This window comes from Equus przewalskii, chromosome 17 (genome assembly GCF_037783145.1).
Source record: "Equus przewalskii isolate Varuska chromosome 17, EquPr2, whole genome shotgun sequence".
Taxonomy (NCBI): Eukaryota; Metazoa; Chordata; class Mammalia; order Perissodactyla; family Equidae; genus Equus; species Equus przewalskii.
This window is the reverse complement of record NC_091847.1, coordinates 3,613,815-3,638,432: the sequence shown is the minus strand read 5'-3', so window position 1 is coordinate 3,638,432 and position 24,618 is coordinate 3,613,815. Positions and strand designations below refer to the sequence as shown.

Here is a 24,618-nt window from a genome sequence, read left to right as displayed (position 1 = left end):
TCATAAGTAAAAGTTGCAGTTATCATTCTAGCATCAATAAGAGAGCCACAACCCGCTGCCCTTCACTGTGCCAAACTGGCTCAGATTCAATAGTCCCAGGCAAGGGAATGCCCCACCCAGGCAGATGCTCAGGCTACAACCAGGAGACGCGCCTCAGGGGGTTTGAATGTGGGTGTGGGGAAGGCCACTTGCGGGAGGCCCCAGGAAGACTCTGGAGGGAGTCCTGGAACGGGAGGGGGAAGAGGAATGGAAGACGGTTCTTAATACGAAACAATAAATATATGCATTATCTTGTTGCCCCTCTTGAATCAACAGCAATGTGACAGTAAAAGATTAAAAAGACACAAACCCACAAGGGCAAAGAGAAAAGGAGAACAAGTAACAGCAGAATAGAAAAGTGACTAACATTGCGGAAGTCGAAAAGCAGATGGATGCGGCCATGGTAACTGAGCTAGTAACTGAGAAAAAGCAGAAGCCCAAGCCAGCAGGAGGGAAAGCCAATACAGAACAAGCCAATTTTCTATGCAGAACACAGAAGGGTTCAGGAACTAGTCACTAGTTTCCCAGAAGGTGGGTGGTGGCGCAGGATCACAGACAGATGGGCTGGCAGAGTATTTGTATGAGGGGCAGGGTCAGAACATGTCTCTCTAGCATGCTCTGGCACGCCTCCTAGCAGCCAGGCATGCCTCCTCCCACCTGCCAGAAAGCTGGAGGCTTATCTTCCAGACTCTAAACAGGAGGGTGGTACTTAACGGACCTCAGGCAGAGCTGAGGGCAAAAACGAGACTACAAATGAAGATGGAGGAGACCCTCTGCCCCGTCCCCAGCCACACATGCCGGGAGCCAGGGGCCAGCAGATACCTCTCTGGAGAAACTGTCCAGCCCAAGAGAAAGGACCTAGAGATACTGGCATCTGGCAACCTCTTGACAAAATAGCCAGATCCCTGTCTGACCACACTGTGGTGAGGTCCACAGGCCGGCAAACCCGCTAAGCAATACAGAAAGGCCCATCATATTTTCAGTGACCAACTCACAAGAAAATATAGCAAGGATTACCAAAAATCAGAAGACGGGCTCTAAAGACAGAGGTGGAACAATCAAAACAAAAAAAACGGAAGAAAAGAGACAGTGTGGGGCACAGAAGAAAGCTTCAAGGCTTCAAGTGCCTCAGAGAAGACACCGTGCTCACGAAACAAGAAGAGTTAGCAATTAAGAACTCTTGGAAATTAACAAAAGCTTCACTAAAAGGACTGGAAGACAAAGGGATAAAAATATAGGAGAAAAAAGATGAGAAAATTAGAAAGCTGTTCAGAACATCTAACATCCGACAAGCAGAGATTCAAAAGAGAGAGCAGAGAAAACAGAGACGATGAGGAACAAAGGAAAAACAAAGAAATTCTCAGAATTGAAGAGCACGAGTTTCCAGATTGAAAGGGTCCACTGAGTGCCCATTACAATGAAACAAAAAAGACACCATTTTGACAGTGAAAAAAAGATACACTGTTTTGAAATTTCCAAAAACAAAAAAAGATCCTCAAAACTTCCTGAGAGAAGGAAAACACACGACCAGCATGACCACAGACCACGTCCAGAGAGGAATCAGAAAGGCATCAGACTTCCAAGCAGCTGCACTGGAAGCCCCGAGAAAACTGAGCCCTGCCTTTAACATGCCAAGGTCCAGCCTGATCAAGCATGAGGTTGAACAAACACATCTGCAAGCAAAGTCTTCAAAAATTTTCCTCCCACAGACCTTCTACCAGGAGTCTAGTGGAGGACGTGCTCCATCAAAATGAGTGACCGAGAAAGAGACCTGAGACACGGAAACAGGGCCCCCGACACAGGGAAGAAACACAGGGATTCACAGGGTGATGTCCGAGGGAAAGCAAAGGCAACAGCTGGGCAGGATCCTAAGTCCTAGAGAGCAAGCAGGCCAGAGCAGAGCAGGAGGCGGAAGCACTAGTGGAGATACGTGCTGGGGGGGATCCCACCAGGGAAAGAAAGAGAAAAGGAATTGAGAGGTTACCTGACGGGTCTGACCGTACTGAGACTTTATGGTGCAGGAAGAGTCTGAAGAGGAGTAATCATGAGTGCATAGAAAACCCAGCAAAAGCACTGACAAGGCAATTATTAACTCCAGGAAAAACAAACGTTTACAGAGAAGAAAATGTAATCATACTACCCTACAGGCCTTGGCTTGAAGAATATACAGTCAAAATAATGTAACACTGAATACTAACTTAACCCCAAACAGCCTGGGAGGATGGGGGGAGAGGGGTGGGAAGCGGTGTATGTAAGAGAGCTAAATCCTCAACTACTGGGGTAGAAAGTTAACAGGCAATTTCTACAATTAGTCAAGAAGTTGCTATATAAGTTATTACTTAGAAATACGAAGGTAACAGAGAAAAAGTTGGAAGTGGCTACATTTGGGGAAGAGGAATTTGTGGGTTCCTGTTCAAGGAATTGCTGTTTCTCATAGTAATCTGCTACTTTGATAAAAAATAAAATATTTCCTAAATTAAAAAACATACAATTTTAGAAACCTGAGAAACACTGAGTCTCAGTTTTCTCATCTATAAATGGGAATAACACAAGGAGCTCGTGAGGCTGAGGTGAGGATTAAATCAAAGCGTGCTAAAGAGAAGCTGGCCTGTACCCATGCCTCCCCTGCATCCCTACCCCACAGGAAGAATTAAGGCCCGTCTCCGCAGAGGAGCTTGCCTTCTGCTACATTCAGAGCGCCTGACGCCTCGCCTCGCTGTAGCAGGGAGCCAAGTCTCTTCTTCCTTACTTGGCAGGGGATTTACAAGAGCCAGGTTTAAACGCAGGTATCTGGGGGGCGGTGCAGGCTGGTGAGGACTCTGGTGTTTCCTGAGAAGCTCTTTCTAGATGCAGGACCATACCTGGGATGCTAGCCCAGCCTGCCTTGCCTTCCTGGCCTCTGGCCCATACAGTCTGACCTCGTCTCCACCCAGTGTTCACTAGCGATGAAATCCAGATGCCAACTCGTGCCTAGCTTTGGAGCCCAGCTCCAAAGCAGCACAACTCTAACCTGCTCCCTGGGCTCAGGGAGACCAGGCTTCCTTTCTATGTGCTCTAACCTCTGACTCAGACCACCCACTCCTCTCTCTCACCTGGTTCCTGCAACTGGGGCCACAGAACCACACCTCTAGATCCTAAGAAGTTCCCAAGGCCTTCGAGAAAAAAGCAGGCACCTTCTGCATCCTCACATGGAGAAGATAAATGGCTTTGGAGGTACTCCAATTTCTCGATTCTTACTTGTTCAGCCGAATGGCATATTCCTTCAGGGCGAACACGTTGTCAGCAAATACAATAATCTTGTCATTTCTCCTTTCATGAAACTTGATCAGAAACTGGCAAGCTCTGAATTTGTTGGGGTTCATGGTGTACAGCAAGATTCGTTTTTTGGTTTTGATTGCCACATACTCCCGGTAAAACTCAGGAGACATCGGGCACCAGACCTGTGATGTAGTGAGAACCAGCACTCAGTTTGCAAGCTTAAACATCACACAATTGGCAACTTTCGAAGACCATTCATTTAGCAGTATTAGCTTTAAAACAAATCAAAAAACCAACGGCATGTGAATTGTCTCAATAAAACTGTAAAAACACAAACAAAAAAACACAAGACCTAAGAGCTAATGCTGAACTAGGACACTCAAATGTTAATCAGTTAACTAAGATTTTTCAACGATATCAATATCTAGAGAATTATTTTCACACCAGCTCCAAGTGAGGGAAACCAGATTCTCCACCAGTGGAGCAGCACCTCCTCCCGTTCAGATCACACCTCCACACACGAGTCAACACACAGCACTGCTACCGAGGCTGCACACAGCGCCGAGCTCTGTCTGCTGAGTGAGCCTCCTCGTAATGACACCCTAGAGTAACAAACACACTAAGCACCCAGATGTTGGTTTTTAAATTACATTCTCTACTAAAAATGCTCCATGCAGAAACAGTTGATTCCAGGGCCAAGGGAGGGAAAGTACCAGAGGAGCCAGAAATATTTTGCTGTGTCAGAAAGCAAGGAAGTACTCAAAAAATGATGGCAACCCATCAAATGGACATAGAAGCCAGCTTGAAGGTAGTCCCACTGGTCACATCTGAGATAATTACAGCATCCAAAGAAGAATGACAGCAACACTCCTGAGGGCCTCCTCTGTGCTAGGCCTGTGCTTGGGCTACTGACAAGCTAAAAGAAGCTCGGGCAAATGTACTTAGGTGCCCTGACTTCTAAAGGTCTCAAGGCTGTGTAGAGACAAGAAGGACCCTCTGGGAACTCTGCGCTGGAACAGGCCACAAGCCTGCACTGACGGGCTCTGAGAGTTTGGTTGTGACCGGTGCCACTTCTGTGTGATCATCACAGACCATTTCTGCACACTGCCACCACTGTAGAGTTAGCTGCCTTCTCTATATGCCAAATTCTGTGCTGAGCTCAAATTCATAGGTTTTTGTTATGTTTTCTAGTTCCCTCTGGGCCATATCCTATTATGACTTTTAGAGTTCCTAGTTCTTTATAGCCAAACCAACTCTTTTTTCCCAGTAATATTTTTAAAATCTTGCATTTCACAGAATATGAAACACAAATGGCCAAAAACATGCAAAAAGATTCTCAATGTCATTAGTAACCAGGACAACACAAAACAAGACCAAAGGAATACAATTTCACACTTATTAGGTTAGCAAAAATCAAAAGAAAGAAGTTCAATATTAGATGTTAGAAGAAATGCGAAGCAACCTCACTCACTCTTGATGAGTGTTAACTGGTACAATCACTTTAGAAGGCAGTCTTCTGCGCCATGACTAGGAAGTGAACATCCACAGAGCCCCTGACCCACAAACGCTCCTTCTAGGTGTACCTGCCAGAGCACTGGCCTTCAAACTGGGATCGCTTTACATCAGGAGTTAAATATTCACACTCATAAACACAGTTTTAGCAAACAATATATACCCTTAATACATACTACACATTCTGGCAGATTCTATCCTATCATGGTCACGACCCACTGAAGTGACATCACCACCTACTATGGGGGTCACAGTCCACAATGTGAACAACACTGCTTTAGACAAACTGACACAGGGCCCCAGGAAACAGGTGCAAAAGGATTGGCAGCAATATTTTCATAATAGTGAAAAAACAAAGCCCCAAATTTATAGAGACAGAAAATAAACCAGTGGCTGCCTAGGGCTGGGAGGAGAAGGGATTCATTACAAATGGGCATTAGGGAACTTTTCAGGGTGGTGGAAACAAACGTTTGAAAACTAGATTGTGGGGAAAGCTGCACAACCCTTTATGTTTAGTAATATCAGAGAAGTCATAAATCACAGTATTTAGTTAAAACAGGCGAATGTTATAGAATGTAAACTATACCCTGATAAAGCTATTAAAAAAAATAACAGCCCATGGGGCTGGCCCCGTGGCCGAGTGGTTAAGTTCGCGCACTCCGCTGCAGGCGACCCAGTGTTTCGTTGGTTCGAATCCTGGGCGCGGACATGGCACTGCTCATCAAAACCACGCTGAGGCAGCATCCCACATACCACAACTAGAAGGACCCACAACAAAGAATATACAACTATGTACTGGGGGCTTTGGGGAGAAAAAATAAAATAAAATCAAATCTTTAAAAATAAATAAAATAAATAAAATAAAATAAAATAACTTAGCCCAAATGTCTGTCAACATTAGAAAAGATTTTATTTCTCCTGCTGTATAATACTCCATTATACATCAAACTGCGGTATTTTCGTACAATGGAATTCTACAGAGCAATTCAAAGGAATGAACTACAGCTATGCACATAATCAGAAAAACACGGGGGCAGCCCGGTGGCATAGTGGTTAAGTTCACATGCTGCACAGTCCACTTAGGCAGCCTGGGGTTCATGGGTTTGGATCCCAGGCGTGGACCTACACACCGCTCATCAAGCCACACTGTGGCAGTGTCCAACATACAAAAAATAGAAGAGGCCAGCCCAATGGCACAGCAGTTAAGTGCACACATTCCACTTTGGCAACCTGGGGTTTGCCAGTTCAGATCGCGGGTGTGGACATGGCACCACTTGGCAAAGCCATGCTGTGGTAGGCGTCCCACATATAAAGTAGAGGAAGATGGGCACGGATGTTAGCTCACGGCCAGTCTTCCTCAGCAAAATGAGGAGGACTGGCAGCAGTTAGCTTAGGGCTACTCTTCCAAACAAAAAAAAAAAAATAGAGGAAGAAGCACAATTGTGAGCTCAGTGACAATCTTCATCAAGCAAAAAGAGGAAGACTGGCAGCAAACGTTAGCTCAGGGCTAATCTCCCTCATCAAAAAAAAAATAAAATACATTAGGCAAGGAATAGAAATACTGACCAAAAGACAGAAGTCATACGAGAACATATATAACCTGATTCTATTTACATATATATAAAGAAAAAAAGGCAAAGCTAAACGACATATGTTTAGGGAACTATAAATAGGAAGTAAAATAACAGAGAAAAGAAGAGAATGACAAACCTAAGTCCAAGATGGTGGTTAGCCTGGCAGGGGCTGGGGGTGGAGCCCGAGGGCCTGAGGCCGCACAGGCTCTGCAGTGCCCTTTCGAAAGATGGGGGTGATGATGAAGATGCAACTAAGGGGTAAGGAAGCTTTTTAACAGAGCAAGTCTACCTGCACAGGTTCCCCACACTCACCTTTACCCAAGTGAACCCTTTCTGCCCTTTCAGGACAAAGGCCACCCTAATCTAGCCACTGAGTGACAGTCATTTTATGGCGCCAAAAAGGATTTTTGTTGTTTCTTCTGAGAAGACTTACCTTGAACATGTATCTTTAATACATACCTGTGCAGGTATCCGTTACAGAACAGCAGTGGGAAAATGCATTCTTAGAAATAAAATCATCAAGCCCACAGGTGCCTTCTTGGGGCATCAAAACCAACAGGCTTCGGCACTGGGGGTGGCCTGGGTGACTGCCCACACAGATATACTCAAGAATCCCTCAGGGGTGAGGGTGGGCAGGAGCACCCTGAGGTGCTCACTCCCAGAAAGGAGGAAGAGCATGGGCTTTGAAGCCCAGCCAGCCTGAATTAGGATCATGACTTTACCACTCGCCAACTGCGTGCCCTGAACAAAAGATTCTGTCTCACCGTCCAGGAAGTGGTAGAACACTGCCCACCTCAGCGGGGGACTGAGGGTACTGCATGAGGGGGCAGCACGTGTGCTCAGGTCTTGACCTGTCCATCTGCCCATGAGGAATTCACCTGACCCGTTTCCCCTTAACCAGGAAAGAGTCTCTCCCTTGGAGACTGTGCCAGGAAGGGGACAGCTACCTCGGCGCACTGGACTTTGGCGATGTAGCCGTTGTTCTGCAGCTCCATCCAGTTGGCTTCATAGAGCTTAGGCCCAATCAGAAAATTTAAGTCAACAATTTTGTCATCTTCCCGCACGAGGGTTGCGGTCAAACCCAGCTTGCAGTGGGCCTGCACGATGGTGAGCACCCGTCGGAACATCTTGGCTGGGGAAACAATCAGTGCATTCACATTGTCACTTTTTTAAATGCTCAAGTACCACACACAGCCTGTGATCTAACACCGGCCCATGACACTACATGGGCTACCCCATGGGGTCTCCAAATCACGGGAACCTGGCTCCAGAGAAGAATGACTAGGCGAGAACACTTCATCATCACTTTTAGACCTGTTCAAAAGAAGGACGAAAAGGAGGACAAGAGGGGGAGATGGCTTTAAGGAAGCTCCAAGTTAGCGAACCCCAGCATTCTCCTCATAACAGCTAAGCTATCAGCTGGAGCACAAATGGTAATTTGAAATATGATCTACAACACTTAAAATGCCACTGAGCTCTAAATTACACAAGGAATTTGCTCCCCCTGAGACTCGTACCCAGGTTACCAGCAAGATGGTTGGGTATCTGGGGGATCAGAGGAACAAAGGAGCCAGATCTGCTCAGCTTCCCACCATCTTCCCAGAAACCAAGGAGAAAAGGGGGAGAGGAACCCCCAGACACCCCTGCCCACCTCAGCAAACTGCCTCCCAAACTCTCCCAACTGGATTCATTCTCATCAACCAGCCACTTTGTCTTCCCTTCTTTTGAATGTTATAATTCCTTCTGATTTACTGAACTAAACAAACTTATAAAAGGGTATGAGCTATTCATTTTAAAAGACTCAATGTGAGTTTCCATGGCTTACTTTTTAAAAATTCTAATACTCTGAAGGAAGGTTAAAATGTCTGAATCATGCTTATCTTATAACCCAATTAAAGGTAAGGTTAATGATACTTCAGAGAGAGACATAATCTGAGGAAAGAGATCAGACTGAACCAAAACACAAATGAAAAACATAAGAACAGTAAAATAACAGAGGGTTGTCGAACCCCAAGTAAATGTCCGGACCTTACGGAGTTTCACATACTGAAGCCTAACATGGTTTGCACATACACTTGGAAAACAAACAAACAAAAAACTGGTATCAGGGTTGTCTCCAGACTGCGCCAGCTCCAAAAAAGGGTGGCCAAGGACCTAGACCAGGATCCCCATGTCGGAAGGACATGGCAGCCAAAGCAATGGAGCTATCAACCCAATGTGGGCCCCAGGGAGCCAGCACTGCGGACGGCCCAGGGATTCCATCAACACAAGGGAAGCATGAGTCAGGACCCCACCTGGACACTGCAGCCAGAAACAAGTCTTCCCTGTGGCTTCTGCCCTGCAAACCAGTCACATCCAGCTATGACATTCTCTCACTGCCATCCATAATGGCTGTCACAGGGGAAGAACTCACATGCAATGAAGCGCACGGCTCCATAAACTTTTACACAGGTACGTACCTGTGAAACCCCTCAGGTCAGGATACAAGTGTTCTCAGCACCCAGAAGTCTCTCCTCTGACCCCTCCAGTCAATACCAGCACTGTCCCTCAAGGGAGCCACGACTCTGACTTCGGTCATCAGAGAGGAGGTCTGTCTCCTTTTTGAACTTCATATAAATGGAATCAAGGTACAGACTTTTTGCGTCTGGCTTGCATCACTGGATGTGATGTCACAGTTGTCACTTGACATTGATCTCTGTGATTCTTTGACTCTCTGTCCCTCCCACTTTGTCTCCAGTGCCAAGCACAGTGCATAGTACTTAATGGGTTCTCAACAAATACTCGTTAAAATAATGAAACTGGCACCGTGCCTTGTATGCAGTAAGCACTTAATATACACAAGTACTGTAATAAGAATATCTTATAATATAATGACCTAGTAAGGCTCCTTTTGGAAGATCTATAAAAGAACACAGCAATCTTCAGCATATGGGATAAAGCTCAAAGATTTACCATTCTATCTAATGCAACATGGTAAATGTTTAACAGTCAAAAAACTTACTCTGATTTGCTAGAATTCCCTTATTTAACATTTGTTCTCTGGCCCAGTGAGCATGGCCAGGCCATGAGGCTTACAAGGACTGAACTCAAAATCCCTTAGAGCTGTTTGATTTCACTCTTGTACCCAGCCACAGACAAAGTGATCCTGTGAACAGAGGAGACAGACAAATGGACACACACGGTGGGTGTGAACTGTGTGGGGTACGCTTCTACATCCCCATCACCAGACAACCAATCCTAAGCCTGGCTGCCATGCTCTGGGACCTGGGAACAGAAACAGACACTAGACACAGACTCAGGCAGAAAGCCTCAAGCCTTCCCAAGCTTCAAACACAGCCTCCGACTAAACTGCTGTAAAGCAATTCCAAACTCATTTGTAGGAAATGATTCTCTGTATCAGCAATTTCTAATCCAAGCAGACCCAGTAAAACTGACTCTCTTCGGGGGGAAGGGGGGATTGGTTCTATAAATTTTAACACATTTATAAATTTGTGTAACCACCACCATAATCAGGACATAGACCAATCCATCACCCCAAAAAACTCCTCTGTGCTCTCCCTTTATAGTCACCCTCACCCCTGGCACCTACTGATCTGTTCTCCATCACTGTGGTTTTGTCTTTCCAAGAAGGCCTGGCAAAGGCAACATTCACTACGTAATCTTTTGAGAGGGCTGCTTTCACTCAGCACACTGCCTCTGAGACTCATCCCAGTTGCTGCAGCAACAGTGTGTTCCCGCTCACTGAGTAGTGCTCCAATGGATGATGGACCAGTCCATCCAGCACCCACTGACAGGCAGTGCAGATGTGTCCAGGTCTTGGAGATTATGACTAGAGCTGCTACAAATATTCATGTACAGGTTTCCATGTGAACCTAAGTCTGCCTTTCTCTAGGATAGATGCCCAAGGGTGGGACTGCTGGATCATATGGTAATTTTCGAATAAACTGCCCCACTTTTTCAGAGACACTTATATCTCGCAATTCCTCTGGCAACACATGACAGTTCCAGCTGCTCTGCACTCTGGTCAGTACTTGGTATTGTCAATATTTTTTATTTTAGCCACTCTAACAGGTGTGTAGTGGAATCTCATCGTGGTTTTAATTTGCATTTCCTGAGGGCTAATGATGCTAAACACCATTTCAAATGCTTCTTGGCATCTGTATATTCTCTTTGGTGAAATGTCCATTCACATCTTTTGCCCATTTTCTAACATTTTTGCCATTGCCTGAATGTCTAACAAGCAATCAAATTAACACGTCAAAAGCCTAATTCCTGATCATCACTCCACAAACCTGCTCCTTCTATAGTTTCCCATCTCAATTAACGTCCACCCCATCCTTCCAATCGTTCAAGCCAAAAACCTGATAGTTGGCCTTGATTTCTCTCTCTCTGATCCCCACATCCAGCCTGTCAGCCTAACCTCACAACACACCAGAACTAGGTTACCTTCATTCCTACCAGTTCAAGCCTCTTATTGGGATCCGCAAACAAAACCATCTGGCTGCTTCTACCCTTGCTTCCTTCAGTCTATTCCCAGCACAGCAGCCAGGGTGATCTTTTTATAGTGTTAAATCAGATCATGTCACATCTGCTCATCCCTCCAATGGCTTCCCACTGAGTGCCCTCAGAGTCCTACAGGAGGTGCCCCACCACTCTACCTGCCTGCCCCTCTCCGACCTCAGCACTGACTGCTCTCCTCCACAGCCCCCTCTGGCCATGAGGCCACCTTGCTGTTGTCGGACTCTGCCAAATACCCTCCCGCCTCAGGACTAGCACCCAAGACCCCAGATCCCTACCTGGCTTGCTGTGAACATTTCTAGGTATCTTCAGGCATCCAGAGGTGTGGAGGAGCTCTCATTACACGGAAAAAAACAGATGCTAGGGCCATTTTGACTACGCTATGTGAAAATGCCTCTGATTTCATTTCATTCAGAGTAATCTCTAATTTACACTTCTTAATTTATCAGGGAGCTCCCTTAATTTGTTTTATCAAGAAAGGTTTGCCTGGAATACTACTTAGCAATAAAAGGAACACACTATCAATACATGTTACAACATGGATGAACAAATATGCAAAGTGAAAGACGCCAGGTACAAGAAAATACGTATTATATCATTCTGTTAATATATTTCCACAAAAGGCAAGTCTATAGAGACAGAAAGCAATTCAGTGGTTGTCTGTGGCTAGCGATGAAAATACTGACTGTAAATGAGTATAAGGGAGATGTTTTAAAACTGGATCATGCTGATGGTTGTAAAACTCCATAAATTTACTAAAAATCTTGAATTGTATACCTAAAATGGGTGGATTTTATAGTATATAAATTATACCTATATAGCCGTTTAAACAAAGGATTGCCTGCAACATATGGAGAAGTACAGCTTTGATAACATATTAGGGATCGATACTTTAGCCTAAAACAAACACTACCACTGCAAGGACTTTTGGGAGTATTCCTAGCTCTAGTTTTCACAGAACTATAAAAAAACGAGTGAAGGGTAAGTTGAGCTGCAACAAGATGCAGGTAGAAATACCATTTTCTAAATGCCTACTCCAGGCCAGTGATTAAGGAAGCTGTGAATGCCTGCACCCATCCACCACCTGCCCTCACCAACTCCACCCCTCCATATGCTTAGCACTTATTTAAAAGCTTGACCCAGGAAGTCTTTCTACCAAGATGGGTGTGCTACACAGCAGTCTCTCCCTCAACCCAACAACTGGAAATCATTTTCTGTCCACAGTGAGTGGGCAGCTCAGCTCTCAGCCTGCATACCTGGTATGGTGTGCACTTCGTCCAAGATCATGAGGCCCCACTCCTGAGTTTTGAGCCACTCCATGACTCGCTCAGCCTCCCAGGACCTTTTGGTGGTGTGGCCCAGCATGGAATAGGTGCTAATGGCAATGGAGCAGCCTATAGGCTTGTCCTTGGCGTCAGAGGTGAAGCGGCAGATCTGGCTGTCATCGATGGTAGACCACATCTTGAACTGGGCTTTCCACTGCTCCACAGACACAGCCGAGTTGCCCAGCACCAGGCAGCGTTTTCTGACAGTGCATGCAGCTGTCACACCAACAAGAGACTTCCCCGCACCTACAAGAAATCAAAGAGCGTCCTACCCTAGGCCAGGTTGAAATGAAGGATAGGGACAGACAGAATGACTCATCAGCACGCAAATCTAGGCAAATTATCTGTAACAATCCTCAGCTGACAGTGTGAGGCACTTAATGCTCCAGAGCTTCTGTTTTCTTCTTTACAAAATGGAGATGCCCAATTCACACATAAATGTGAGAAATTAAGAGACAAGTGCCAAGCCCTACTGTAACATGTTACATGCATCTTGTTTAAATGCTGAAGACTCAAAACAAACCAGAGATAAGAGACATTCTATCGCTGTTTTAAACAGGAGAAAACTAAAGCCGAGGTGTAACTTGCCCAAGGCCATGGGAAAGCAGCACTGCTGGGCACTGCCGGGTACGGTGTGCACATCCGGCATGAAGGAAGGACTCAGCAACAGACGGCTGATTACACAACAAACTGCGCTGAGAACTCCGGAACGTACACTACCAGCAGACAGAAAAGGAGAAATTCCAGGAGCTCCCAAGTTTACTACCATCCACCATTTGAAGATCAAGATAAAAATCAAGCTGCTCCTGAGGCCGGCCTGGTGGCGCAGTAGTTAAGTTCGCACGTTCCACTTCGGCGGCCCAGGGTTTGCCAGTCGGATCCCGGGTGCGGACATGGCACCGCTTAGCACGCCATGCTGTGGCAGGCGTCTCACATATAAAGTAGAGGAAGACAGGCATGGATGTTAGCTCAGGGCTAATCTTCCTCAAAAAAAAAAAAAAAAAGATCAAGCTACTCCTCTTTAAACAGCAAGTCTTCCTTTACCGGGAATGTGCACCAAAACCACCCAAGGAGCTTTAAAAAAAAAAACCCTGAAGGCACAGGCCTCTCCCCCAGACATTCTGCCCCTTAAGTTTGGGGTAGGGCCCTCAGGTGAATGTGTTGTGACCACTGGCCAAGGACCTAGGCCAGGACCTGACATGACTTAGGACAAATGATATCAGACAGGTGCCAAGGGGGCTGCTAGTGCCCCTTCTTGGATGTGCACACTGTAGGCTGTCAGGAACAAGCAAAGTTTCTGTGCTAGGTGGCCTCCAAATACACATAACTCATGAAACAGACTGCACCCCAGTATGTAAAATAGCACCCTCCCCCCACATCGTCTAATCCTTTACCTCGCTTTCTTTTTCTTTTCTTTCTTTTTCTTTTCTTAAACTTTCTTTTTTTTACGATTGGCACCTGAGCTAACATCTGTTGCCAATTTTCTTTTTTTTCCCTTCTTCTCCCCAAAGCCCCCCAGTACATGGCTGTATATTCTAGTTGTGGGTCCCTTTGGTTCTGCCATGTGGGATACCACCCGAGCATGGCTTGATAAGTGGTACTAGGTCCCAGCCCAGGATCCAAACCGGCGAAACCCTGGGCCACCGAAGCAGAGTGAGTGAACTTAACCACTCAGCCACAGCCCCCTGCTTTATTTTTCTTCACTGCCCAAGGTTTTATACATTGCTTAGCTGATCTATTTACTATCTCTCTACATCCCACCAGAATGAGCACCATGAAGGCAGGAATGTCATTCTATCCACCATTATATCCCAGTGCTGAGGCCAGAGCTGTGCACACAGCAAGCACTCACGTACAAGTCAAGTCATGGATCAGGGAGTCATCTGACCCTGGCTGATCCCTGGCCAGGTGTGAGGTAGAGAAAGGCACAGAGGGAAAGCGGAAGGCAGCTGGTAGATCCAGACAAAAGAACCTGGCCATCTTCTTCATTCAGGTGTCACATACCACAAGGAAGAACAATGACCCCTGAGCGTGCACGCCCATTCCCAAACATCTTCCGCAAGCTCTTCTCCTGATAAGGTCTAAGGACAGCTGTGGGTTTCAGGTCAATGTTGATATCAGGGTTAACAGAATCATTCCGGAAGTCGTATTCTGCCAACAGAGGGTACTCCAGGTGGATGCAACGTTTCTGGAGTTCCTCAATCATTTCCTGGGGAGTGAGCATGAAGGTGATTTTACAATCTTATTAAGGCCGAAGCATGCTCATAAATAGCACATATTCTAAGGGGCCTAAATGGTCAAAAAAACAAGTTTATCTAGACTTTTGCAATTTCAGATCTTGCCTGATAACAACTGGGTTAAAGCTGGAAAAGCAACTCAAACTAAGGACACACACAAAATTAAATCCCATCAGCCACCAAAAATGCCCCTCAGGCAGCATTTCTCACACCTCCCCAGGAACTTGGGAAGACTCACCCACCAGGCTGAGGAAACAGGACACTCAAATCTAACTCCATCAGGCAGAAAGATGCTATGGCTCAGAGAAGCCGTAAGGGAGACAGCAATTTGGGAAGAGATGGGGATTCCCTTCTCGCACACAGACTACAGAGTCCATGGAAGACTGGACCAGCTTCTTTGCCAGCTCAGAGAAGGAACCAGAAGGAGGTACGTTCACTAACCTGCTTGACTTCAAAAGATACTGTCTGTGTCTCTTCTTCTTCTTCCTCATCTTTGTCCATTTGCTCATAAAAGTCAAACAGGTCTGTGGGGATGTCAGATTTACCCTGTGGATCTGTCACCCGGGAAGTGGAGGGCCCACCGCTGCCTTCAGCAGTCTTAGCAATCTGTAAGAGAAGGGCAGGATCTGGGCTTGTACGCGACATTTAACCCTACTGTTACCAAGCGAGAGCCGAAGCTGCAAAACCTCAGGGCAACTAGGTTGCAAATGCTGGACTAAAGCACGTGAGAGCGCTGAAATGCCAAATGCTCCCACCCCACCAAGGGTGACCCAGGAGCCCACATACGGCAGATTTGCTTGTGAACGTCTCTGTGATGAGCTCAGTAGCCTCCCCCTCGGAGTTCCTCAGCCGGCATTCCCGGATCACTGGATCCTGCAGAAGATGCTGGATGACATCGGGGTGGGAGCTTTCAACAAAGTACCTACAAGAGAGGAGGAAGGAGGTGCCTGCTAACCAGTACACCATTTCCAGAAGGTTCCATTGCTCTTCAATTAGATGATGCAAAAATAGTGGCCTCATGACTCTTTCCATTCTCTTGCTCTCCCACAACTGTTTGCCAAGTCTAAGCTACAAGCTCCTGACCATGATATAACATACGAAAGTTATGAGCGGAACCCCACTTGGAAGTCAAACATGCAGGGGTCTGAGGCCCAGCTCCACTGCTAAGGGAAACACAGTGTCCAGTTAACAAATTTCCAGTTTGGCCACATCACTTCACTTATTCCTTTTATCCTCTTATTCAGGGGAGTAGGTGTTGGTGCAGAACAGACAGGCCACAAATGTTAGCTACTCACCACTTGGTGTGCAGGGGGTAAAAGTGCCTTGGACGGGCCTGCCACAGAATCCCTTACCTGTTGTGCTTGAGGACCAGCTTGACTTTTCCATAGCTGACGGTACACAACTGCAAGTGACAACAGCAAAGAGGCAAAATTAGCAATATGTAGCTCACTCAGCACATGTTCACTCCTGGGCCCATCTTACTACCTACCCACCAAGTGAAGCGTTCATTGTACTTTAGGAAAACCCAACGTGCGAACCTAAAGGGATTAAAGCTTCCTGAATTGAGCTTTTCTATTACCCTCTTCTTTACAAGAGCAAAACCTTCCTCTTGCCTGGCTAATTCTGATGTACATACCACTGCTTACAGTCTTTCTTTTATTTTCCCTTTCCCTTTCTTTTCCATTCCCACAGGCCCCATCCTAACCCAGAGGTTCAGCCTGCCACAGCAGCATGACCACAGCTCCCAGCACAGAGCTGGCACAGAGCACGCGTTCCGGAACTGTTTGCTGCATAAATTAAATGCAAAGCCTCCTAGCCTCCTCACCAATGCTCCTATTTCCCCAACCAGAATGTAAGCTTCTTGATGGTAGAGAATACAACTTAAATCTGCCCGGGGCCCCAACAATCTTTAGGAAGGGATGCAGCAGAGGCTGTGTGGCGGCATGAACACTCACCACTCAGACCTCGGGCTGCTGCCTGCCTCCACTGCTGCCCTTCGGGATCCACCATGGCACCGCACCAACACCTACATTCCTACAGCAGCCGCCAGCCACGACTGAGCACAACAGGGTGCTGATGCGGGCTCATTTCAGCAAGGTGCAGGCCCTTCTCTGAGGCACCCTTCCCCACCACAAGAAGACAGAACTGTCTCCAGGGCTCCTGCCAGCTTCTCTGAGATTGGCTACATTACTGTGCTGGATGCCTATGGCACTCGTCTTCTGCCACTGCAGCCTTGGGAGTCTGAATCCAGCTCCCTTTAGATCAGCAGAGAGCACCGAAAGCCACTGTCCATCTCTTCTGAATGGCATCCACCTGTCCCTCATGGAACCCATGCACTTCAATACCTGAAGTTCTTTTAGACTTTCCCTAACAGAAACTGGTGACTATTTGGTGCAGGTATTCAGCCTTAGATGGAGTTTACTACCCGTATTAGTCTGCTGGGGCTACCACACAGAACAGCATAGACTGGGTGGTTTAATAACAGAAACTTATTTCTAGAAGTCCACAATCAAGATGCCAGGGATTCAGTTTCCTGTGAAGGCTCTCTTCCTGGCTTGCAGAGGGCTACCTTCTTGGTGTGTGCTTACATGACCTCTACCTTGTGCGCGTGTGCAGAAAGCAAGAGAACGCATGTGCCTTCTGGTGTCTCTTCTTATAAGGACACTAATCCTATTGGATCAGGGCCCCACTCTTATGACCTCATTTAACCTGAATTACTTCCCTACTCCAAATACAATCACATTAGGGGTTAGGGCTTCAACATGAATTTTGGAGGGGACCCAAATCAGTCCATAACACCATTCACTTTGTGCTGTATTCCCAAACAACCCTGGCCAGAATGGGCCTAAATTGGTACCCCCGCGTGTTAGTAGCCACTGGCTAAGAGCAGCCTAGCAGAAGTACGGCCTCAGCAAGAACACAAGGCCGGATCCAAAGGAGCAGCAGTTGGGGTAATCTGTTACTGTGCTCCCCACACTAGCTCTGAATGGTATTTTCACGACTGCCACAGATTAACAATGGGTAACACCTGTCTCAGCTACTACCCCATTGACAAGGAGCGCCAAGAGCCAGCCTCAGCCTCCACTTGCCTTAATAAACTGAATAATCCCATCAGGGACTCCCGTCTTGCTGAGCTTCCTGAGGTACTCAGTGATGTCACTGGTTTGCAGTCCCACGCTGACAGCTGCATACAGGGAGTAGGCAGTTAGTTTGTACTCATGCACGTGGGTTGGCCGGCACACTGGCTCTGCAATAGCCACCAGGAAGTCTTGAGCATATTTGTAAACCGGAGAGAAGGCTTCTAAGAAGATGTGGCCATCAGGAGCCTGAGAAACACCAAACAGACACAACAGACAAGGAATCTAATGAGATGCAGAGACTACTGGAGTCTTTCGCATATCATCATCAAGAAGGGATACACTGCCCCAAAAGCGATCTCTAAGGGATCCATCACCAGCGATACTTTTGTAAGCACTTTCAGTCAACTGTGGGGCCTCTTACTCAATCAGATACGAGGAGCAGAGAGAACAGAAGCAAAGGTTTCCAAAGTCGGGGGCTGCTTCCCACTACTCTTCACAGGGAAAGGCCGCCTTACTGGCTCTCCTCAAGTTCCCTTTGGGCTAGATTTCAAATGAATGCGGAACATTAATTACTCCAAATGAGCAAAAAGCTGCCTACCAAATATATAGATGTCTCCGTTAATTTCTAAAAATGGAGCATTAAGATGTTACGTAACAAATGTCATTTATTGGGTAGATAAAATTCCCCAAACTGCGGCAGAACTGGCGAGGGAAGGGGAGTAAAGGGAGGGGTTGGAGACGAAGGCAGCGCGGGTCTAGCCGTGCACGTGCGCCACACCCCTGCTCATTCCCGCCCGCACGGAGGCTCCCGCCCCGGCACGGAGGCGCCCTCCCAGGCAGCTCTGACCGGCGCCACCCCGCATCTCTACATGGGCCCAAACCCTCGCGCCCGGCCTGGCTGAGGGCCTGCTCACCACCCAGAGAGGCCGCGAGCTGTGGTCGTCCTTCAGCGGCATCTGCAGCCTGTAGTCCTTGGCCCCATATTCATCCACTTTGGTGCCGGATTCATCCACCTGCTTCCCGGCCGCCGAGGGCACCGCCTCCTGAGAGTCGTTCCCGGCGGCATCGTCCTCCTCCTCCTCCTCGTCCTCGTAGTGCCGCTTCTTGGACTTCTTCTTATCTGCAGGTGCGGACACAGAGGTGAGCCCGGCAGGAGCCCAGGGTCCCCTCCGCACCGCCCGGCGGCATTCCGGTGGAACCTGGCCGAAGCCGGCTGTCACCAGCGCCGCGCACTCCTCGCCAGGAGCCAGCCGCAGCCGCGGGCGACTCTCCCTCACACCTTCCACCCGGTAGGGCGCGGGGCTGCCCAAGGGTCAGGGATCGCCCCCGCCCCGCGGCCCCGCGGGACACAGGCGTGCAGGCCGCGAGAGCCCGCGGGGTCGCACGCCGCCGAGCAGCGCGGAGCAGCTGCCACAGGACGGCGGGGACGGCGAGCGAGGCAGGCCCGGGCGCGCCCCCGCCGCGGCTCACCGCGCTCCGCCCGGTCTCTCTTGCCCATGGCGGCTCCAGCGTCAGACCCCCGGCGCAGCCCGCCCGTCGCCGCCGCAGCTCTCAGGGAGGCTTCCGCTTCACACCGGAAGCTCTTTCGGCACCTACACAGGAAGTCCCGCCTCTGCGTGCCGTGGGGCGGGGCGGGCGACCGAGCGTGGCGACTGAGCAGGCGGCGTGGTGTGAGCCTGCTGCGGCACCTTTCTCCCACTTCTTTGCTATAATCAGTCAATGAGAGACCGGCTGAGCACCTGTTATCGTCGTCCCAGCAGTGTTTTAGCGGCTGGGATAGGACAGTGAACAAAGTCAAGTGCTTGGCCTCCTGGCTGTTAAATTCTAGTAGAGATGTGAACAGTAAGCAAATGCGGTGTTAAGTGCTCTTAAGGAGAAATCAAACAGTCCGCAGTGACAGGCAGTGCCATTCTAAATGGAGTGGTCCCAGAATACCTGTGAAGTGGTGTTATTTGAGCAAAAGACGTGAAGAAAGTGAGACCGTGTCCTATGTGAGAACCAGGGAGGAGCAGTGCGGGCACAGATGTGAGGCCGACACAGGTTTGAGGTCGTCGAAGAGGAAGCTGAGAAGGAGCAGTGTGGCTGGGAGTCGTGGGGGAGAGAACATAGGACAGTACGTGCAGTGTTGTGGTTCTTAAAGTGGGGTCCCCTGGCTACGTCGACGTCATGTGGAAACTGGTTAAAACTGATTAGAAAGGCGCAAATGCAGAGTATCTGCCCCAGAAGATTCTGATGCTCAAGTTTGAGAACCACTGATGTGGAGTCTTGCAGGCCATTGCAAAAACTTTGGATTTTATTATGAAATGGGAACCTACTGGAGAGGTTGGAGCAGAGAAACGGTAATCTGATTTAGTATTAAAGGATCGCTCTACAGTGGCTGCTGTGTTGAAGATAGACTTTACAAGGTCAAGGGCAGCTAATCCTGCTCTCCAGTTGAGAAATTGCTAGCTCCACCAGGGTAGTAGGGCAAAGGTGATGAACGGTGATTCCATTCTGAATTTATTTTGAAGACAGAGCAGCATTTGCTGACTGGCTAGATATGGAAGTGAGAGAGAGGACTAATGGATAATTCCAAGATTTTTGGCCTGAGTAACTGCAGAAATGCTGTACCTTAGCGAAGGTTCAGATCAAACGGTGTTTGGGACTTACTGAATGTGAGTGGCTGTGTTAGTCAGCTGGAGTGCCAAAACAGACTGTGTGACTGTAACAACAGAAATTTATTTTCTCACAGCTCTCACTGCCAGGAAGCTGGAATCCCAAGATCAAGGTCCTTCTCTCTTCCTGGCCTCAGTTGGCCACCTTCTTGCCTTCTTGCTGTGTCCTCACAGGGGAGTTAAAGGAAGGGCAAGCTCTCTGGTGTCTGTTCCTCTTTACATGAGGGCACCAGCTTTGGCAGATTAGGGCCCCACCCTTAGGACCTCGTTTAACCTTTACCACCTCCTCACAGGCTCTGTCTCCAAGTAGTCACATTGAGGCTTAGAGCCTTAACATGAGTTTGGGGGAGGAGGCAATTCTGTATAGAAGTGGCCTATTAGACAATTAAATGAAGTGTCAGGAAGGCAGTTGGATGACAGTCTAAAGTTCAGGGACCTATAAATATAAATTTGGGAATTGTCAGCATATTGGTGGTACTGAAGCTACGGAACTGAGTGGAACCTAGGGTTCCCATGGAACCTAGGGAATGAATGTAGGTAAAGAAAAAGTCTACAACATTTCACAGTGAAGAGGCTGGAAGATGAAGAACTGGCAACACCAGCTGAGGAGCAGTCAGCGAGAGAGGAAAATCAGGAGTCCTGGAAGGCCTGCTTTTATTTCATTTCATTTCAGGGTGGAGGAAGTGATCAGCTGTGTTAGATGCTGCTGATCAGCTGAGCAAATTGAGGACTGAGACTCAGCCACAGGCAATGCAGAGATCAGTTCTCAGCTAAATGGGCTTCAGTAAGTTGAAGGTTTGTTGGCCCCTGCTGTAAATGAATTTCACTTACTCAAGAAGTGGAGGAACCATACCTTTAAAACTGGCTTTTGCATTTTTATATTTTCCCTCTGATTAAGGCAATACATGGCCGTGTAAAAATCTTGGAAAACAGAGAAGAGCATAGTGAAGGCTATTTAAATCATACATAACACCATCCCTAGCTACCCACATTTTGGTTTATTTTCTTCCAGGCTTCTTTTTCTGTGAGTCGCTGTTTTTACACCATGAAGATGTTACTTGGAGGTATGATTTTATATCCTCGTGACATAAGCTTTATTCACCCCTCATTACAATGAGTGTTTATTGACTATTTAATTTTCCATTGTATGGCAATATTATAATTTATTTAACCAAACCCTAATTTGGGGGCATTAGGATATTTCCAGTTTATCCTATTATAAATAGCTTTGTGATGAATATCATTGGATATAAATATTTAACTGCATCTTGGATTGTTTTCTTTTTTTTTTTTTTTAAAGATTTTATTTTTCCTTTTTCTCCCCAAAGCCCCCCAGTATATAGTTGCATATTTTTAGCTGTGGGTCCTTCTAGTTGTGGCATGTGGGACACTGTCTCAGCATGGCCTGACAAGCGGTGCCATGTCCGTGCTCAGGATTCAAACCGGTGTGCTCAAACTTAACTACTCGGCCATGGGGCCAGCCCCTGGATTGTTTTCTTAAGGCAAATTCTGAGAAGTAGAAATACTGGATTAAACATATGGCCTTTTTTTAAAGCTCTTTCTGCCAAATCTGGTTAATTTTACTGAAGGAGATGATGAGGAAGAATGGCTAATCTAACATTTTCATAATTAAGAAAATATTTTGTGAATATTTGACAAGAAACTTCAATGGGGAAAGGAGGGCTCTTTAATAAATAGTGTTGGGAAAACTGGATAACCACATGCAGAAAAATGAAATTGGACCCCTAACACCACTCACAAAAATTAACTTGAAATCGATTAAAGACTTAAATATAAGACCTGAAATCATATAACTCCTGGGGAAAAAAAAAAACAGAGAAATAGCTCCTTGACATTGGTCTTGGCAATGATTTTTAAGATATGACACCAAAAGCACAAGCAACAAAGGCAAAAATGAATAAGTGGGACTACAGCAAACTAAAAAATTTCTGCACAGCAAAGGAAATAATCAACAAAATGAAAAGGCAACCTATGGAATGGGAAAAAATATTTGCAAACCATATGTCTGATAAGGGGTTCATATCCAAATTATATAAAGACCGCATACAAGTCATTACAAAAAAAAAATCCAATTTAAAAATGGGCAGAAGAACTGAATAGACATTTTTCCAGAGAAGAAATACAAATGCACAACAGGTACATGAAAGGATACTCACCATCAGGGAAATGCACATCAAGACCACAGTGAGATATTACCTCACACCTGTTACAATGGCTGTCATCAAAAAGACAAGAGATAACAAGTGTTGGCAAGAATGTGGAGAAAAGGGAACCCTGGTGAACTGTTGGTGGAAATGTAAATTGGTACAGTCACTACAGAAAACAGTATGGAGGTTCCTCAAAAAATTAATATGGGGGCTGGCCCAGTGTCGTAGTGGTTGAGTTCGTGTGCTCTGCTTTGGTGGCCCGGGGTTTGCAGGTTCAGATCCTGGGCATGGACCTACACACATCAAGCTATGCTGTGGCGGCATCCCACGTACAAAATAGAGGAAGATTGGCATGGGTGTTAGCTCAGGAACAGTCTTCCTCAAGCAAAAAGAGGAAGATTGGCAACAGATGTTAGCTCAGGGCCAATCTTCCTGACCTCCCCCAAAAAATAATAAAATAAAATAAATAAAAATAGAGCTACCATATGATCCAGCTGTCCCACTTCTGGGTATATTTCCAAAGGAAATGAAAATAGGATCTTGAAGAATTATCTGCACTCTCATGTTTATTGCAGCATTATTCACGATAGTCAAGGTATGGAAACAACCTGAGTGCCTGTCAGGGAATGGATGGATAAAGAAGATATGGGATATATATACAATGGAATATTATTCACTCATGAGAAGTAGGGAAATCCTGCCATTTGCCACAGTATGGATGGACTTTGAGGGCATTATGCTAAGTGAAATAGTTCAGAAGGAGAAAGACAAATACTGTATGATCTCATTTATATGTAGAATCTAAAAAAATCTGGACTCATAAAAACATAGAGTGGTGGTTACCAGGGGCTGGGAGGGTGGGGGAAATGGGGAGATGTTGGTCAAAGAGTAACACTTCCAGTTAGAAGATGAATAAGCTCTGGGGATCTAACGTACAAGATGGCGATTACAGTTAATAATACTGTATTACATCCTTGAAAGTTGCTAAGAGAGTAGATCTTAATGTTCTCACCACAAAAAAAGGAAATGGTAATTATGTGACATGATGGATATTGCTATGGTGGTAATCATTTTCCAGTATATGTGTATCAAATTAATACGTTGTACACCTCAAACTTGCACAGTGTTATATGTCAATTATATCTCAATAAAGCTGGGAAAAAATTCTGTACTAAGCAAAAACACCCATATTTATTATAAAAGTTTAAAAATTATAGATAAGCAAAAATAATAGCCACTCAAATATTTGTTTCTCTTTTTAAACGAAAAGTGGGATCATACTATGCATCTCATGTAACTTGCTTTCTTTCAGTCGGTAATACATGGTGAAGAGGTCTATTCTATGGATATACCAAATTTATTTGCTCAGTCCCTGTGATGGTTAACTTTATATGTCAAATTGGCTAGGCTGTGGTGTCCAGTTGTTTCATCAAACACCAGTCTAGATGTTGCTGTTAAGGTACTTTTAAGATATAATTAACGTTTACAATGAGTAGAAGTTGAGTAAAGCAGAACATCCTCAATAATGTGGGTGGGCCTCATCCAATCGGTTGGAAGCCTAAAGAGCAAAGACAGGTTTCCCAAAGAAAAAGGAATTCTGCCTCCAGAATGCAACACGGAAGTTCTGCCTCTCTGGAGAACCCTGACTAACACAGACTTCCCCTTTGGTAAGGGGAAGTGGGGTGCCACTGTAACAAATACCTAAAAATGTGGAAGTGGCTTTGGAACTGGGTAATAGTTAGAGCTGGAAGAACTCTGAGATGTATAATAGAAAAAGCCTCAACTGCCTTGAAGAGACTGTCGGTAGAAACATGGACATTAAAGGTGATTCTGCTGAGCACTCAGATGGAAATAAGGAATATGTTATTGGAAACTAGAGAAAAAGTGATCCTTGCTATAACGTGGCAGAGAACTTGTCTGAATTGTGTTCTGTTGGGTGGAAAGTAGAACTTGAAAGCAATGAACTTGGATATTTAGCTGAGAAGATTTCTAAGGAAAGGTTGAAGGTGTGGCCTGCTTTCTCCTTGCTGCTAAAAGTAAAAGGTGAGAGTAAAGAGATAAACAAAAGAAGGAATTGTTCAGAAAAAACAAACCAGAAGGTGAAGATTTGGAAAATTCTCAGCCTACCCATATTGCCAATAACGAGAAAGTATGCTCTGGAGAAAAGACAAAGGGTACGGCTGGACAACAGCGTGAAAACAAATTAGGCTTGTGATTGTGGATCCAATCAGTCATCTCAGCGGCAAGCTTTCC

General features: G+C 46.3%; 1 protein-coding gene across 2 annotated transcripts in view; it reads right to left on the bottom strand.

The window, feature by feature from the left end:
- ERCC3 (ERCC excision repair 3, TFIIH core complex helicase subunit) overlaps positions 1-19,145 on the bottom strand; it is a 33,326-nt gene extending 14,181 nt beyond the window's left edge. The window contains exons 1-10 of one of the 2 annotated variants that reach the window (XR_011528332.1): positions 19,014-19,143; positions 18,458-18,663; positions 17,553-17,789; positions 15,816-15,865; positions 15,250-15,385; positions 14,905-15,069; positions 14,231-14,435; positions 12,158-12,472; positions 7,331-7,515; positions 3,277-3,479 (exon numbers count right to left, since the gene is read on the bottom strand). Coding sequence is in view for 1 of the 2 variants with exons in the window: in XM_070579595.1 (XP_070435696.1) it covers positions 3,277-3,479; positions 7,331-7,515; positions 12,158-12,472; positions 14,231-14,435; positions 14,905-15,069; positions 15,250-15,385; positions 15,816-15,865; positions 17,553-17,789; positions 18,458-18,663; positions 19,014-19,041 (1,730 nt within the window). In the remaining variant the exon portion in view is untranslated. Of the gene's footprint in view, positions 1-3,276; positions 3,480-7,330; positions 7,516-12,157; positions 12,473-14,230; positions 14,436-14,904; positions 15,070-15,249; positions 15,386-15,815; positions 15,866-17,552; positions 17,790-18,457; positions 18,664-19,013 lie in introns of both variants that reach the window. The other variant, XM_070579595.1, reaches the window with a different exon arrangement.
- Positions 19,146-24,618: the final 5,473 nt, after the last annotated feature.